This window comes from Medicago truncatula, chromosome 8 (genome assembly GCF_003473485.1).
Source record: "Medicago truncatula cultivar Jemalong A17 chromosome 8, MtrunA17r5.0-ANR, whole genome shotgun sequence".
NCBI lineage: Eukaryota > Viridiplantae > Streptophyta > Magnoliopsida > Fabales > Fabaceae > Medicago > Medicago truncatula.
This window is the reverse complement of record NC_053049.1, coordinates 40,208,145-40,220,650: the sequence shown is the minus strand read 5'-3', so window position 1 is coordinate 40,220,650 and position 12,506 is coordinate 40,208,145. Positions and strand designations below refer to the sequence as shown.

Here is a 12,506-nt window from a genome sequence, read left to right as displayed (position 1 = left end):
GTTGATGTTTCATCAATAATTATTAAAAGAAACATGGTGTTTTTTTTTAATTATCAATAAAAACAAATCAATTGAAAATCAAACACAACCCAACATTTATTGTTTTTTTCCTAACTATGTAATATACATGGTTATCGAAATCTCGATTTAAAACGAAAAATTGTACAAGCCTACGACTTATGGGGTGCTTAGTGATTTCATGTTTACACAGAATCATGATTGGGTAAGATCGCGTGAAATCGCTGCGGAAAAACATAAAGTTGTGCAATCCATGTTCTTTCCGATTTCAGTAACTGGGTCAGATCCCGACCTGTTTGATTTTTTTTTTAAAGCCTATGTGGCTGAAATCTGACCTGGTTTGGCAATAAGACCAGTTTCTGTTTTATTTATTCGTACCCGTTGTGTCGTTTCCCTTACTAAACCATATTCCCTTCATCTCAAAACTGAATCTGATGCTTTGTTTTTGTGAGCATAACTCACCCACTCTTGTGCTCTATTTTTGTGTCCAAAACCCAACCTTCATGTGCTCTGCTTTTGCGACTAAAATCTTCTGCTTCTATGCGCTGTTTTTGCAACCAGGACACATCCTATCTTGTGCACTGCAGTGAATTCAATCAATTTCTGTTTTTTTAATACAAAATTGATTCAACAAACTTATGGTTTTAACACCTCAAGCTTCATTACATATCAATTCTTTTTGAAAAATCTGCAAATTAACAAAAAAAGCGAGAGTGAAGAAGATGCAGGGAGCCAGGGACAAAAGGCACGCATGTAATTTGGTCAAAGAAGGTAAAATTAATTTTTGGGTAAGAGAAACCAATACATGTTGAAAGAGGAATAAAGGAGGAGAGGGCCATGGTAGGTAATATAGATAGATGTGAGGAACAAGGTCCGAGAGGTTTGAGAGGAAGCAGGATGGGAGAGAGAAGGTGAGAGGTTTGTGGTTTTTTTGTTTGGAATTATACGTGTGGTAGTTGAAAAGTGGAGCACGTGAGTGTCTTTTAATCTGATCCGTGTATTTTTATCCAATGGTTGATATGTCATCCTCTCATTTTAAGATGTCCTCTCAATTGATATGCTATATATATATATATATATATATATATATATATATATATATATATATATATATATATATATATATATCATAACCCTAAAATTCCCAAGTGAAAAAGAAGCAGCCGCCAGCATCTTCATTCACTAATGCCTTTCTTTCATGCGTTCCTTCTTTCTTCTTTGTGCTGGTTTTTGAGTCTATGTTGGTTTCTTCTTTTTCAGCTTCATTTCATTCCACCTAAGCATGTATCAACGCATATAGAAGAGGAAAAAAGGGAAAACGCGATCCAAACTTGGAAACCGCCTAAACCGTCGGTTCTCTCTGATTTTCCCGATTTCCGACCGCTTCACTGGTTTGTTTTCCGGTTTTCTAGATGAGCGGTTTTTGGCCTTGATCGGACCGGATGTTGGTCTAGTTCCCAATTGAACCGATCAGTCCGGTCCGGTTTTAATTACCTTGGTATAGATAGATAGATAAAAATAAAAAAATAAAAAACATTTTTAGACTTATGTCAACAAATTTTTAATAAAGAATTTTTATTTGAAAGATACATGTCAATATATTTTTCCCTTTTGAAGGAAGGAGGAAGCGGTGGAGGGATGCATAGTGCCACCTCAGCAACTCCTTCCTTTGCTTACAGTTTCACACTACTCATATGATGACACATTGACATGCATTACCACACTTTACCAAAACTTAAAAAAAAAAAAAATTACAAAACGGAAAGGAAAAAAAATTAAAAACTTCTTCGGCATCACAAGAAAATTTTCAATTCCTGTAATTAGCGTTTCGTGCGTTTTTCAATTCCTTTTCCTTCTTCGTCTCTCTCTCTCTCCAGGAAAACCTTGTTCCACCATTGATCAACGCAACCATGAACATCTTCAGACTCGCCGGTGACATGACTCATCTCCTCAGCATTCTCGTTCTCCTCCTCAAAATCTACGCTACCAAATCATGTTCAGGTCACAATTTCCCCTTCACATTTCACAATCCCTAATTCATCACTTTCACTAACAATTGATCATGATTTTTTTCTTTTCAATTTCAGGTGTTTCTCGTAAGACTCAAGAACTATACGCGATTGTGTTCTTAGCACGTTATTTGGATCTGTTCACGGATTTCATTTCCGTTTATAATACGTTTATGAAGATAGTCTTCATTGCTAGTTCGTTGGCTATTGTTTGGTGCATCCGTGTTCATCCTATGGTTAAGAGAAGCTATGATAAAGACCTTGATACTTTTCGTCATTATCTTCTTGTTGCTGCTAGCTTTCTTTTGGCACTCTTCTTGCACGAGAAATTCACCTTCCTTGAGGTCCCTTTCTATCTATGAATCTTATGTTTCTCTTTTTTAAGTATTTTGCAATGTTAATGTTTGAGTTGCGTGATTTAATTGTGTTTTATTTGTTTATTTTACACTGACACTGACAGTTTGACACTGGTAAAAATTCGATTAATTGAATTTTCTCACATGTCAGTGTCAGATACTAATGCATGTATGATGTATATGACACTGACACACTTCCATCAGAAGTGCTGGTGCTACATTTTCGGGTTTTTAATTGTTGAGCATTTCTCCGATTGTTTACTTTCATACCATTTTTATGTTTCCGTCTCATTTGCATTTGCGAAAGCCATTCGAGGAGGTGTTGTATTTGCTATTATATATGGATACATTTCTAGATGATTGTTTTGGCTGGTCATGATGACAAACTTTAGATAAGCAAGAAACATATGCTTGTAAAATTTTGAGTGAGGCTTAACCTAGGGAACAGGGTTATGGATTTTTTGTCCTGATGTTTTCATTGTTTGGACTTTGGAGTTCTTATATGATGATATGATCTCTTGAGCATTTTGTTTCGAGGGATGATTCTTTTGTTAAACCTGCATTGCAAACATAGAGAAGTAGGGGTAACCAACAATGGTGGCTAGGGTTATATTTGCATCAACCAACATTACAGTATGAGTAAAATAAGGCTATAAAATGAAAAGGATTAGCTGAAAATGAAAAAACAGGAAAAAACAATCAGTTTATTTCATTTTTTGTCTATGTTTCATCGATAATTATTAAAAAAAACATGGTATTTTTTTTAATTATCTATAAAAACAAATCAACTGAAAATCAAACGCAACCCAACATTTATTGCTTTTTGCCCTTTTTCTAACTATTTAATGCACATAGTTGTTGAAATCTCGATTTAAAACGAAAAATCGTACAAGTCTACGATTTCTGGAGTGCTTGGTGATTTCATGTTTACACAGAATCATGATTGGGTAAGATCCCGTGAAATCGCTGCTGAAAAACATAAAGTTGTGCAATCCATGTTCTTTCCGATTTCAGTAACTGGGTCAGATCCCGACCTGTTTGAATTTTTTTAAAGCCTTTGTGGCTGAACTCTGACCTGGTTTGGCAATAAGACTAGTTTCTGTTTTATTTATTCGTACCCGTTGTGTCGTTTCCCTTGCTAAAAACCAATTCCCTTCATCTCAAAACTGAATCTGTAATGCTTTGTTTTTGTGAGCATAACTCACCCTCTCTTGTGCTCTATTTTTTTGTTCATGTGCTTTGTTTTTGCGACCAACATCTTCTGCTTCTACGCGCTGTTTTTGCAACCAGAACACATCCTCTCTTGTACCCTGTTTTTACAACCAAAATCCTCTTCTGCTGTTGATTGTTTTTGCTGCTAAGTTCTGTTCTTAATTCGATTCATTAGAATGTCTAACTCTGTTGCTGTTATTGGTTATTTAAGCAAGCCTAAATTAAGTTGATTTGTTCATGACTTGTGAAATTATGAGTCATTGGTTATTTGAGAACTTATTTACCACCTTATAGTTATGACTTTAAGTCTAATTAAGTATTTGAATCTGAAGACTTACTTTCACTTACTAATGTTAATTTATGCACGAGTGTTGATTTTTATGCATATTATGAGTTTGATGAATTGTGTAGAATCTTACAATTCATGTTATGAGTTCATGTTTTACGATTTTACTACCTTGGTAATGCATGAGTTTTATTTGTTCAGCTTTCCTATTTTGGAATGCTTTGCTATGCAATTACATTTTTCTCTTTGAGATCAAATGCAAATATAAGTAAATCTTGACAAATTTCATCCCTTTTGAAATTGCAATAAAATATGCGATGTTTCGAAAAATAATCTTTGTTTTTGTTTTGAATGTTGGAGCATCTCCAAATTGGTTTATAGAACTAAAAACCCATTTTTTTGTCAGTTTCATGGTTGGAGAGGAATGGGTTGGAGACTGAACACTGTGATTTGGTTTAAGATCTGATTTTTGTCCTTTAATTCCTTCAAATGCATAATCATCTAAAAGCCTATGGATAAGTTTCATTACATGCAAATTTTGCGTATTTGAGCAAAGTTGATAGACATTAGACATTAATATTCTATCAAATGTGTTGAATCTGACGATATTTCGAAACTTATCTGATCACTTGTGACATTCTTTAATCCCTTTTTCCACTGTAAAGTCATTTCTTTATATGTTTGAACGTTGCTCATAGAAAACCAAGAACTCTAGAAAAGAACAGCTTCAGATATGTTGAGTGTTTCTTAATGTCAAGTGTCTCTGAACATCTTGATTATTTGTGTTGAATCTTGTAAATGTTAACAAGAACAAGTTTTTAATCAAATGGTTTTATTTTAGTATAATTTGAAAGGATGGCCAAGTATCATGCAGTGTTTAAGCCAAACATTTTGGACAAAGAGATATTTTGTTGATAGTTTGAAATATTTAACATTTATAAAATGCATGCCATCTTCTTCTGGCTGCAATTCATGGTTTACTAGTAATGACAAAGTTGGCCGCTCACAGTGTGGGATAAAATGAATTTCCTGGTGATATGATTTCTATTTCCTTCTTCCGTATGGAATCTGCTGCAGCTGTGATTTATTTTCCTCCTTTTTTTTTTTTTATCTATGCATCACAAAAGCCATAGAAAACCTGTCAATTGTTTTCAAATCTTATTCCTGTCCAATAATATATTCCCTGTCCGTACTGAATTCTATTACGTGTGCTACATGTTAGCTTTATAGTAATTCTGTTACACAATGTAACATAATAACGAATGCTGCGTTGAAGTGGAAATGCTCAATATACTTTGTTTTATGTATGTCAATTTCAGATCTTCTGGGCATTTTCAATATACTTGGAGGCAGTTGCAATACTGCCCCAGCTGGTTTTGTTGCAACGAAGTGGAAATGTTGACAATTTGACTGGGCAATATGTATTCTTTCTTGGGTATGTGCTCTTTTGTTTATTTAGCTTCTCTTTTACGATCCACCTTTATATTTTGACTGCTTTATACTATGAACTTTCTAGATACTTTTGTCATCCTGATTGTCCTATAAGAAATGTATTTCCTCTACTTGATAATTGATATATGTAATGGTTGTCATAATTTGATGATACCTTATTTGAAAATGTTGTTTATTTGGCTGAATTGGCATTTTTCTGCTGACGTGTTGTCTAACAACTTGTCTCTAGTCTTCACGACTGCTTAGTTTCATGAGCAGTTTGCTGTAGAACTTTTAAATATTACTAGACAATCTGATCTTGTTCAAAATCTGTTTATTATGATAAGTAAATATCATACAATTTATTTTTAAATTGCAGTGCTTATCGTGGATTATACATTCTCAATTGGATATACCGCTATCTGACTGAGCCACGTTTCACTCGATGGATAGGTAAATATGCTTAAAATCAAAATATGAATTGCTATTTAAACTATATGCCTACTCTTGAGATATTCTGATTGGCTTCTTGTTTTTGCAGCCTGTGTCTCAGGTGTTGTTCAGACAGCTCTGTATGCTGATTTCTTCTACTATTACTTCATCAGGTAAACAATATTTATTTGTGGAAGTTCATGTTTTTATTATACCGATACAACAAATAGGTAACATCAGGAATTTTGTTTTGCAGTTGGAAGAACAATTCAAAACTAAAGCTGCCTGCTTGAATTATCTCAAGATTGTTTAGAAATTTAGCTCCTTGTTAGGCGAGTCCCTGTTGGAATTTAAGAGCGTAATATCTGCCCCTATTCGTTAGTGGGGTAGATGTGGGTTTTCTAGGTAAGGGGTAAATGGGTTTTAACTTCTGTTGAACATAACCACCTCATAGCAATGAAATATCAGGTTAAAAATGAAAATGTTACATGTGGTGAGATGATACGTTTTATTTCTAGATTCAGGTCTCCATTCCATGGAATTGTATAGTTTGAAGTTTATGGTAGCTGATTTTGGTTATGATTGAAATGATCATGGCTTAAGTATGATTACACTGTTGTACTACCTACTACCTAGTCAGAGTTTTCCAATATATAAAATTCGGCATTGGAACATTGTCACTCAGAACTAATATGAGTGCTTTTTTTTTTTTTTTATAAGTAAGAATTAATTTCGATTTACCACACACACGTGCACTAAAAACTAACAACAGAACTTGATATAGTGTAGGGAATGTCAATTTCTTAATACCATCTATAAATTGAAGCAAATACCTACTACCTAGTTGTGCAACTTGAAGTGATTTCAGGGTTGTAATTGAATAATAACAGTACATCACAAATACAAACGTAGTGGAATAACAAGAGTACATCACAAATACAAACGTACGCTACTTCAAAAGGTTGAACAAGCTTTGGTTTATTTAATCAATATATGTGAACTTATTATCAGTCACATCACATTAAGACACACATAGTGAAAAAGATATCTAAATCTTGAACAAGCCATGAAATGCCTCTCTGCGAGATTGGAAGTAAACAAGCATCTTGTCTCTTGGGGGCAAGCTGTCGTTGATCACAGGCTGGTTTAGAAAATTGGTCATCCATGCAGTGATGGCTGAACATTTCAATGGGTCTATTATCTGCATAGACCCAACTTCCTCAAACACAGGAAGCCAGTAAGAAATCCATCCAAGAGCAAGATCAAGGTACCCAATATTGTCCCCTCCAAAGAATTTCTTCCCCTTTATCTCCTCTTCTATCTTCTCTATTGCTTCTCTAGCTACCTTCAAAGCCTTTTCCTGTTCTTCTCCACTGTTACACATTGCTATCCATGCTGCATTCAAAAGCTATGACATATGCACAACGCATGCATTGAAAAGTAAGTTATTGAATATACTTACTTCTATTAAAAATAATATTACTCTTTTCTGTAATGTATTGTGCACAAGTTTGTTTTTACCATTGAATCAATAACTCTCATCATTGGATTAGTTACGATATAATGGAATTTAATGACCTAATGATGAAAATAAATCTTGTGTATGTCGCAAAACTATTCATTTCTCTATCTAAAAGCTTAATATAAAACAACTCAAAAGAGATATTGAGTGCGATACTATCACATCCTTGATGAAATTTTAAATGAAAATAAATGGTAAAAAAGATGCCAATAAGTTGATTCCTACTTAGTTTTTTTAAACCAAAAACTCAAAATAAATTAAATAGGATAAAGAAAAGGATTTAGTATATAAGTTACCTTTTGTTCAGCAAAATCAGCCCAAAAACGAGCAAGAGCTCTTTCATATGGATGTTGAGGCAAAAGTGGAGATTGCTTCCATGTTTCATCAATGTACTCAAGGATAATGAATGACTCTGCAATTGGTTTCTGAGCATGAACAAGAACCGGAACCTTCTTGTGAACCGGGTTCAATTCCAAAAGGAGAGGAGTTTTGTTGAAGATATCTTCTTCTACATACTCATAATTTACACCCTTGAGCTTCAAGGCCCACTCAACCCTCTTAACAAATGGACTCACCCAAAAGCCTACCAACTTCACATCTTGGCTTCCCATGATATTATATTGTTGTACAAGTTTGTTTCCTCTGTCTCTTCTCTCGCTCTATATATAATATAATGTGCACCTCTCTTATTAAAGTGCTTATGTGCGATTATTTCTAGTCATACAATGTATGCAAACTATCAATGTCACTTTCTAAATTATCTGTATATGTTTTTTTTTTTGTTGTCAAAAGTGATCTTTTAGACTCTAGAGACGTCAAATTTGACTGTATTTCGTATGATAACTATGAGCTAATCACTTGGCACATTTTGATCGGGATTGCGGTAGACTTTTCCTATTACAGAGAGAAATGAAGACCGGTGAATTGTGGCAGACTTGTAACTTAAGTTTGGCGTAACTCAACTCTTATAAAATCGACAATAAAATTGTATTTATTTATAAACAATTTTTAAAGATTTATGATTAATCGTAAGAGTTCAAAACACATCTTCTCGCGCTTAAAATTAGACATTTCAAATGTGATTTGAATAGTCCAATAGTGTTGACATGATAACTTAAGATTGAATCTAACTCAACTCTTACAAAATCATAAAATGTAAGACATAAATTGTTTCAAATTTTAAACACACTTTCACACCTTAGTCATCACCACCGCTTGGTTCTTAACCTACAAATTTTCGTTTTCAGGTGGTACGTCTCTTACGTGGCTTCCATGGTGCAGTTACAAATTAAGGACGGTTCCATCACAACTAACAACTAACTAGAGAGAAGATAGAAAAGAAAGTTGCGATGTGGAAGAATAACAAGGACCGCATGGTTTTTTGTCACAAAAATAAATAAATAAATAAGGACCACATGGGCCCACTAAATTTAAAATAAGAAATTAGGTAACATCCAATAAAAATATGAGAAATTCTAATATGGTCATATGGCCAAATAAAAAGTGTTTGGTTATACACACATAAAGAAATATTTTTTTAATAATAAGAGGAAATTAATAAAAAAAATGATTAAATATTTTAAAAACCATCTTTTTATGTGTGTATCCAAATACTATTAATTTAGTCTTGTGACTATAGAAGAATACCTCTAAAAGTATATCCTTCAAAATCCAATAAAAATATAGTAATTGATGATTATTTTAGAAAAGCACTCTCTTTGTGACGAGAGATGAGATTTCTTCAAAGTCACACGCCATATTGACCCCATTTGGTTATGTTGCAGTAAGTGGAAATGTTGACAATTTGACTAGGCAATATATATTCTTTCTTGGGTATTTGCTCTTTTGTTTATTTTTCTTCCCTTTTAAAGATCCGATCCATATACTTTTATGAATTGGCTGCTTTATACCATGAACTTATTCAAACTGTGGTAGGATTAGGCATGACAATGGGTAGGGTGGGGACGGATTTTATATTCTCCGTTTATATATCCAATTTTCATATACTTATTCGTTATCTTACACATATTCAACGGGGATGAGAAATTGAATCTCATCCACATCCCCGACAGGTTCGGGTATCTCCGCCCCATCCTCGTCCCCATATTGAATAATTTTTTTAATAAAAAATAGAAGTTTTTTTGCAACCCCTAGAAAAATATTGTAATACATCATCCAGCAATATGCTCATTTTAACATTTGTTTGACCGATTAATTTAATTGCTTCTTTAAATTTTAATGGTAATTTTTATAACACGGCAATTATCAAACAAAATAACATGACATATAACATAAAATAACTTTCTGCATTCGGGACGGATTTGTGTATGAGTTCGGGGTGGATACCTGTATGCCCTTTACCCATCCCATACTCGTGTTTTGAAATAGGGGAAAACTCAAACCCAATCAAAACGGAAAAAATCCATCAAATTAGGTTTGGTTCGGGTGGGTAACCACGGATATGAATTTTGTTGTCATGCCTAGGTAGATGTGGGGTTTTTAGGGTATAAAGGTGAATGGGTTTTGAACTTCTGATGAACACAACCGGCTCATGGCAATGCAATATGTTTTGTTAGGTCTCCATTCCATGGTATGATTGCACTGTAAAATTTATACAATTTACTTTGAACGCATGAGCTTGCAAAATGAAGTCGGGATGATCTATAACTATACTATTTTATTTTATTTTTGAGGGAATTTATAACTATAATACTAAATGATGTTAATTGGACAATGTATTTTAAGGGAATCTTAGGTAGCAAAGGGAAAATGTTAAACGTAAATTTTAAAAAATATCAATAAGAAAATTACTTTTGATGACTTATTTAGAAAAATATTTAAAATTATAAAAGTGTTTAATTAATTAAAGTTAGAGAGAAATATATTAAAAATTGAAATAAAAATAGTTGAGATCAAAATTTTAAAATAAATGAATTGAATAAGAGTTGTCGATATTGAGTCTTTTCATGTGTATGTTTATTTGATTATTTATTGGTCATTGTGCCAATAGCAACGAAAAACGGCAATAAATCATACTACCTCCGTCCCTAATTATAAGATCTTTTCGAGAATTTTTTTTTGTCTTTTTTTATACCAATTTTTTTTGACACAATGACCAATTTTTTATACCAAATTTTTTTTTAGGTACTTAGTTACTACCCAAATTCATTGATATGTATTTAAAGTGAAAAAAAAAAATCGTTTGTTTATTTATGCATTTTAGTGCAAGATAATATAAGCACGGTTTGGGAAGAAATGTAAAAAACAGTATGGCACACATGTCAAACACATTTTAGAAATCTGTCTATGTTGTTTTTTCGATAAACTAAAAAAAAAACAAAATTGCCTCATGAGATGTTATTAGTTCATTAGTTTGTGTTAGTTTATTTTAATTATCTTAAAAATAGATTTTTTTTTTTTTTTTTAAGTTTACTAAGTGTTATTTGGTCATTAGGTTAATTATTTAAGGAAATTTTTTTCACTATGGTGTGGCTACCGAAACATTAGGAAGGCCCTGCTACAGTTATGCTAAAAAAATGAATACTGTTTAGTACTAGTATAAATTTTTTTTTATTTTTTTCTAAAAAAAATTATAAAGTTAATTGATGCATACATTAATATGAAAATTAATTGGGTCATAATAGACTGTACTTAATAGACTAGAATAAAAAAATATGTAGGTGTTCCCGTGAGCTTAGTTCAGTTTGCTGGAACATGTATTATTATATGCAGGGTCTAGGATTCGAACCCGGAACACCCCATTTATTCAGCTTGCAAAAGCTGAATTCTAACCACTAAACTATTTGACAAAAAAAAAAAAAATGCAAAGAGACGCCCAAAATTATGTTTAACAGGAGTATTCCTGTTTTGCTTTGCTAATTAATGTTAATTTGAAATTCATCAATTTCGTATTAACTAGGTTTTACTAATATTTAATGTTGATTTTAATAACATTTTTTACGAAATTAATGGTTTTCTTTATTAAAAAAAAATAAAAAAATTAATGGTTTTCCGAATATTGTATACGTCCTTAATCAATTTTATAGAAACTTATAAAAAAAAAAAAATCGATCATTTCCTTTTTGAGAAACTTGCATATCATTAATAACTAAATATAAAATAAAACACGAGAAAAAATTATAAATTATCCACATAAGCTGTAACTTTTATTTATCAAGTAGTTTAGGTGGTTAGAAATTCTTTTTTTAAGAATAATTGGTGGGGGTGTCCGACCCTACATATATTATATAACTCTATTAATTGAGTTAAACTCACGAAGACGCGTAAATTAAAGCTTTATTATTATGGAGTTTGCTTTTTAAAGAGTTAAAATAGTTCGGTTGAAAATGAAAGCTATGGGAGACATTATTTATAGGAGTTGAAGTTCAACCATTAAAATTGTTTACTATGAAATTTTATATTCAAATCCTTATTATATGTGTGTTTGTTTCAAGATTTATAATATGATTTCCGGGAATGTGAGATTGGAAATGCAACATTCCTATCTTTGTTTCATGTTTTGAAAATTTTATTCTCAGAAATGTTATTTATACATGATTTCTTCCGTTTTTATTTCCATGCTTCTGTTCTTATTCCCATGCTTAAAGGATGAGAATCTTACATTTTCATGGGAATAAAACTCAACTTGCTATAAATTCTTACTACTACTCACATTTATTTTCATTTTTACTTTTTTAATTAAATAATTTCTAAAAAAATTCCATAAAATCTAAATTTTTACCAAACACATGAGTAGGAACTAGGAATGATATTCCTAGAAATATGATATTCCCAGAAATATAATTTGTTACCTTGAAACAAACACACCCAATAAAATTTTTTTGGACTATTTGTTATCTAAATAATCAGTCGTTACCCGAATTGTTTTAATTATATTAGTTTCATTCATGTTAGGCGTGTGGCAAATCAAGCCGCGTATTATTTAACTAAATTTGCTCTAACGTCTAATTCAAATGTTGTTTGGATTGAAAAGGATCCACCTTCTATTTCCGAGGTTGTGGCATTTGATTCATTTCTAGAATCTGTCTAATGAAAATATCCTTCCATTAAAAAAAAAAAAGAATAATCTACTGGTAATATAAAAAAAAAATGTAGGGTTAAATAAGTTTTTTTTCCCTACACATATAAAGAATTTTGACTTTAGCCTCTAAAAAATAAAATGAGATATTTTCATTATAAAAAATTGTTTTGTTTTTTAATTAAGTTTCTAGTCCCTATAA

The 12,506-nt window shown here is 32.1% G+C and overlaps 2 protein-coding genes across 2 annotated transcripts; one reads left to right on the top strand and one right to left on the bottom strand.

The window, feature by feature from the left end:
* Window positions 1–1,745: 1,745 nt before the first annotated feature.
* Window positions 1,746–6,431, top strand: LOC11415903 (ER lumen protein-retaining receptor A). Its single transcript, XM_003629789.4, has 6 exons — window positions 1,746–2,019; window positions 2,106–2,371; window positions 5,201–5,316; window positions 5,692–5,765; window positions 5,854–5,917; window positions 6,001–6,431. Exons 1-6 carry the CDS (start codon window positions 1,929–1,931, stop codon window positions 6,035–6,037), a joined length of 648 nt encoding a protein of 215 aa, XP_003629837.1. The 5' UTR covers window positions 1,746–1,928; the 3' UTR covers window positions 6,038–6,431.
* A 157-nt stretch (window positions 6,432–6,588) lies between these two features.
* Window positions 6,589–7,941, bottom strand: LOC25501802 (glutathione transferase GST 23). Its single transcript, XM_013591204.3, has 2 exons — window positions 7,563–7,941; window positions 6,589–7,152 (listed from the first exon to the last, which is right to left on the bottom strand). The coding sequence occupies exons 1-2, from the start codon at window positions 7,875–7,877 to the stop codon at window positions 6,793–6,795; spliced, it is 675 nt and encodes a 224-aa protein (XP_013446658.1). The 5' UTR covers window positions 7,878–7,941; the 3' UTR covers window positions 6,589–6,792.
* Between the last annotated feature and the right edge of the window lie 4,565 nt (window positions 7,942–12,506).

Excerpts from the sequence above, each read along its gene's own strand:
- LOC11415903 (XM_003629789.4), top strand. The coding sequence starts at position 1,929 with ATGAACATCTTCAGACTCGCCGGTGACATGACTCATCTCCTCAGCATT. Across the intron at positions 2,020-2,105 it reads CGCTACCAAATCATGTTCAG|GTGTTTCTCGTAAGACTCAA; the intron begins GTCACAATTTCC and ends TTTCAATTTCAG. Across the intron at positions 5,317-5,691 it reads CAATATGTATTCTTTCTTGG|TGCTTATCGTGGATTATACA; the intron begins GTATGTGCTCTT and ends TTTAAATTGCAG.
- LOC25501802 (XM_013591204.3), bottom strand. The coding sequence starts at position 7,877 with ATGGGAAGCCAAGATGTGAAGTTGGTAGGCTTTTGGGTGAGTCCATTT. Across the intron at positions 7,153-7,562 it reads CTGATTTTGCTGAACAAAAG|CTTTTGAATGCAGCATGGAT; the intron begins GTAACTTATATA and ends CATATGTCATAG.